This window comes from Argentina silus, assembly GCF_951799395.1.
Source record: "Argentina silus genome assembly, chromosome: 1".
In the NCBI taxonomy this organism is placed as follows: domain Eukaryota; kingdom Metazoa; phylum Chordata; class Actinopteri; order Argentiniformes; family Argentinidae; genus Argentina; species Argentina silus.
In genome coordinates, this window is record NC_139655.1 from 281,969 (window position 1) to 286,968 (window position 5,000).

Consider the following 5,000-nt stretch of genomic DNA (forward strand, 5'->3'; position numbering starts at 1 on the left):
GGTGGGGTCCGTGGTCAGGGTGGGGTCCGTGGTCAGGGTGGGGTCTGTGGTCAGGGGGGGGTCCGAGATGACTGGTATGATCCTACAGGAGGATTCCACAGGTGATCCGTCGATCTGAGGGGGCTCAAACCCTGTCAGCCAGGGGGGGAGGTCTGTCTCGGGCTGGTACACTGGTCCTGCAGGCAGACAGGCAGGCAGACAGGCAGGCAGGCAGACAGGCAGACAGGCAGGCAGACAGGCAGGCAGGCAGACAGACAGACAGACAGGCAGGCAGGCAGACAGAGACAGACATGACAGACAGACAGACAGACATGCAGACAGACAGACAGACAAACAGGCAGACAGACAGACATGCAGACAGACAAACAGACAGGCAGGGAGACAGACAGACAGAGAGACAGGCGGTGAGACAGACAGACAGAAAGAGAGGGAGACATGCAGGGAGACAGATTGACAGACAGGCAGACAGAGAGACAGAGAGACAGACGGAGGCAGACAGGGAGACATGGAGACAGATAGACAGGTATACATATAGGCAGGCAGACAGACAGACAGGCAGACAGACAGACACACAGGCAGACAGGCAGACAGACAGACACACAGGCAGACAGACAGGCAGACAGACAGTGGTCATAAACCTACATACAGAGTGAGATAACAGATCGGTAAGTGATTTTCTTACCTTTTAACCCCCCTCCCCCCAAAACAACAGTATCAGAATCAACAGTACAACACTTATCCACTTCAACAAACTATCTGCTATCTACTCTACCACAACACAGTCATCAACACACACACACACACACACACACACACACACACACACACTGACCTTGTTTAGAGGAGATGGCGGTCGCTGTGAGAAGCAGAAGGAGGCAGACACAGACTGATGGACTAGGACCCATGGCTGAGATGGAGAGAAGGAGAGAGAGAGAGAGAGAGAGAGAGAGGGATAGACATACAGGGAGGAGTGTTTCTTCCTACAAGAGACTACCCTCCCCCCCCTCACACACACACACACACCTCCAGAGTCTGGAATTTAGCAGCTCCACCTGTCCTGAGCTGGGGTGTGTGTTCTGTCTTAGTCTTAGGCGATTAAAGGAGGCTTCTAGAACGTTGCAACATGGAACCACGGGAGGGAGAGAGGGAGGGAGGGAGACAGGGAGGGAGAGAGGGAGGGAGACAGGGAGGGAGGGAGGGAGGGAGGGAGGGAGACAGGGAGGGAGACAGAGAGGGAGGGAGGGAGGGAGACAGGGAGGGAGGGAGAGAGGGAGGGAGGGAGACAGAGAGGGAGGGAGGGAGGGAGACAGGGAGGGAGGGAGGGAGGGAGACAGAGAGGGAGGGAGGGAGGGAGGGAGGGAGAGAGGGAGGGAGGGAGGGAGAGAGGGAGGGAGGGAGACAGAGAGGGAGGGAGGGAGACAGGGAGGGAGACAGAGAGGGAGGGAGGGAGGGAGGGAGAGAGGGAGGGAGGGAGGGAGGGAGGGAGAGAGGGAGAGAGGGAGGGAGGGAGGGAGACAGGGAGGGAGGGAGGGAGAGAGGGAGGGAGGGAGGGAGACAGGGAGGGAGAGAGGGAGGGAGGGAGGGAGACAGGGAGGGAGGGAGACAGAGAGGAAGGGAGGGAGGGAGGGAGACAGGGAGGGAGGGAGGGAGGGAGGGAGACAGGGAGGGAGGGAGGGAGGGAGGGAGGGAGGGAGACAGGGAGAAGGACATAGGCAGGGTTACCTCAGTATCAGTTGTGGATGGAGCCTCATGCCTTCCCTTATCTGTGTACCAGAGTGTGTGTGTGTGTGTGTATGTGTGTGTGTGTGTGGCTGTGTGTGTATATGTGTGTGTGTGTGTTCAATAATAACCAGACAAAGACATCACAGAGTCCAAGCCGGTGGTGCACTAGTGTGTTGTTGATATGATAGTAAATATCGATTATGAATAAATAATAATAATTAATAAATAAATGAATAATATATGACAGAGATGCAAACACACCTGAGGGACCAGAAACCCAAACAGCAACAAACAGTCAATCTGAAAATGTCTTTATTGTGATGATTATTTTGTCAGAGATATTATTTTTTTTTTAAACTGTCAAGTGTATGAAAGTGTTAAATAGAAGAAGAAAAAAGACAGAAAGAAATGATTGAACAAAAAATATTCTTTGATTTTGAGACATGGTATAAAATGTGTAGCAGTGACGTGAAACCGTAGAATTTAGCTTTGGAATAATAATAGAATTTGATGAAGATGAAGATGATGCCGCTGGTCCACTGTCCTGGCGCCCCGCTGCTGTCAGGACTGCAGTTACTACTATCTTCCGCCGTAGATTGAAAACCCATCTCTTCAGGCTACATCTTAACTGTCCCTCCTAAAGACCTCTTCATCCCCACTACCCCTCTGTACTAACCCTAACCCTAGAGACCTCTTCACCCCCACTACCCCTCTGTACTAACCCTAACCCTAGAGACCTCTTCATCCCCACTACCCCTCTGTACTAACCCTAACCCTAGAGACCTCTTCACCCCCACTACCCCTCTGTACTAACCCTAACCCTAGAGACCTCTTCATCCCCACTACCCCTCTGTACTAACCCTAACCCTAGAGACCTCTTCACCCCCACTACCCCCCTGTACTAACCCTAGAGACCTCTTCACCCCCACTACCCCCCTGTACTAACCCTAACCCTGTACTAACCCTAACCCCTCTAGGTGAACTTCTTGATGAAGATGATGATGTTGGTGGTGGTGATGGGGCCCTCTAGGTGAACTTCTTGATGAAGCGTAGTTTGATGTAGGCGATGGCGAGGAAGATGAGGGTCATAATGCCCAAGGCCATGTGGTTCTGCCAGAGGCCCCAGGTGGAGTAGTCAATCCCCTGGTTACGCAGATAGTCCTCCCCCGTGCATCTGTGGACAGGACACAAAGGTTCCCCCTTAGATCATTAGTGGCTTTACACACTACAGGACATACCACAGACCCCAACCATACTGGGCTTCACTCTACAGACCCCAACCACAGACACACCACAGACCCCAACCATACTGGGCTTCACTCTACAGACCCCAACCACAGACACACCACAGACCCCAACCATACTGGGCTTCACTCTACAGACCCCAACCACAGACACACCACAGACCCCAACCATACTGGGCTTCACTCTACAGACCCCAACCACAGACACACCACAGACCCCAACCATACTGGGCTTCACTCTACAGACCCCAACCACAGACACACCACAGACCCCAACCATACTGGGCTTCACACTACAGACCCCAACCACAGACACACCACAGACCCCAACCATACTGGGCTTCACTCTACAGACCCCAACCACAGACACACCACAGACCCCAACCATACTGGGCTTCACACTACAGACCCCAACCACAGACACACCACAGACCCCAACCATACTGGGCTTCACTCTACAGACCCCAACCACAGACACACCACAGACCCCAACCATACTGGGCTTCACACTACAGACCCCAACCACAGACACACCACAGACCCCAACCATACTGGGCTTCACACTACAGACCCCAACCACAGACACACCACAGACCCCAACCATACTGGGCTTTACACACTACAGACCCCAACCATACTGGGCTTCACACTACAGACCCCAACCACAGACCCCAACCATACTGGGCTTCACACTACAGACCTCAACCATACTGGGCTTCACACTACAGACCACAACCACAGACACACCACAGACCCCAACCATACTGGGCTTCACACACTACAGACCCCAACCATACTGGGCTTCACACACTACAGACCCCAACCATACTGGGCTTCACACACTACAGACCCCAACCATACTGGGCTTCACACACTACAGACCCCAACCACAGACACACCACAGACCCCAACCATACTGGGCTTCACACACTACAGACCCCAACCATACTGGGCTTCACACACTACAGACCCCAACCATACTGGGCTTCACACTACAGACCCCAACCACAGACCCCAACCATACTGGGCTTTACACACTACAGACCCCAACCATACTGGGCTTTACACACTACAGACCCCAACCATACTGGGCTTTACACTACAGACCCCAACCATACTGGGCTTTACACTACAGACCCCAACCATACTGGGCTTTACACTACAGTGTTAGGGTGGGTGGTAGTGTGGTGGACCCAAGTGCGGAGAGATACTCAGACAACAGCGTAAAGTGTTCTTAAGCGGGGGTTTTAATATCAAAAGTAGGGAGTCGGGAACAAACGAACACTGGGACCAACAAAAAACAAAGGTGGAGAAAACAAGCTCCGTAAATGAAGTACTCACTTAACAAGTGGAATAATAATTCGAACGGGAATCACTGGGGACGGACGGACGGACGGACGGACAGACAGACAGACAGACAGACAGACAGACAGACAGACAGACAGACAACTCACGACAGACGGGGAGAATCTCAGACAAAGACATGGGGAACACACATGCTATTTATACAAACAGGGGACAGAACACACAAGTGGTATGATTTAAGGTAGATTGGGAGGCACTGACCCATATAGCCAGAGGGGGGCGCCAGAGTCACCAGAAAGCAACTTCAGGCGTGACACTACAGACCCCAACCATACTGGGCTTTAGACACTACAGACCCCAACCACAGACCCCAACCATACTGGGCTTTACACACTACAGACCCCAACCACAGACCCCAACCATACTGGGCTTTACACACTACAGACCCCAACCACAGACCCCAACCATACTGGGCTTTACACACTACAGACCCCAACCACAGACCCCAACCATACTGGGCTTTACACACCACAGACCCCAACCATACTGGGCTTTACACACCACAGACCCCAACTACAGACCCCAACCATACTGGGCTTCACACACTCCAGAGATAGCATGTCTTCTCTTTGCATTTTGATGATAGGAAACTTTGAACATTATTTTATCCAAACAAGTACCAGAGCTTAATGCCCAGCTTAGATCCTGAGTGTCCTGCCATGAGTATCA

At 52.4% G+C, this 5,000-nt stretch overlaps 1 protein-coding gene across 1 annotated transcript in view; it reads right to left on the reverse strand.

The window, feature by feature from the left end:
- Positions 1–2,748: 2,748 nt before the first annotated feature.
- LOC310811406 (broad substrate specificity ATP-binding cassette transporter ABCG2-like) overlaps positions 2,749–5,000 on the reverse strand; it is a gene marked incomplete at both ends in the record, with an annotated part of 20,592 nt that continues 18,340 nt past the window's right edge. The window contains one exon of the mRNA XM_083679545.1: positions 2,749–2,896. Within this exon, the coding sequence (XP_083535671.1) occupies positions 2,749–2,896 (148 nt within the window). The remainder of the gene's footprint in view (positions 2,897–5,000) is intronic.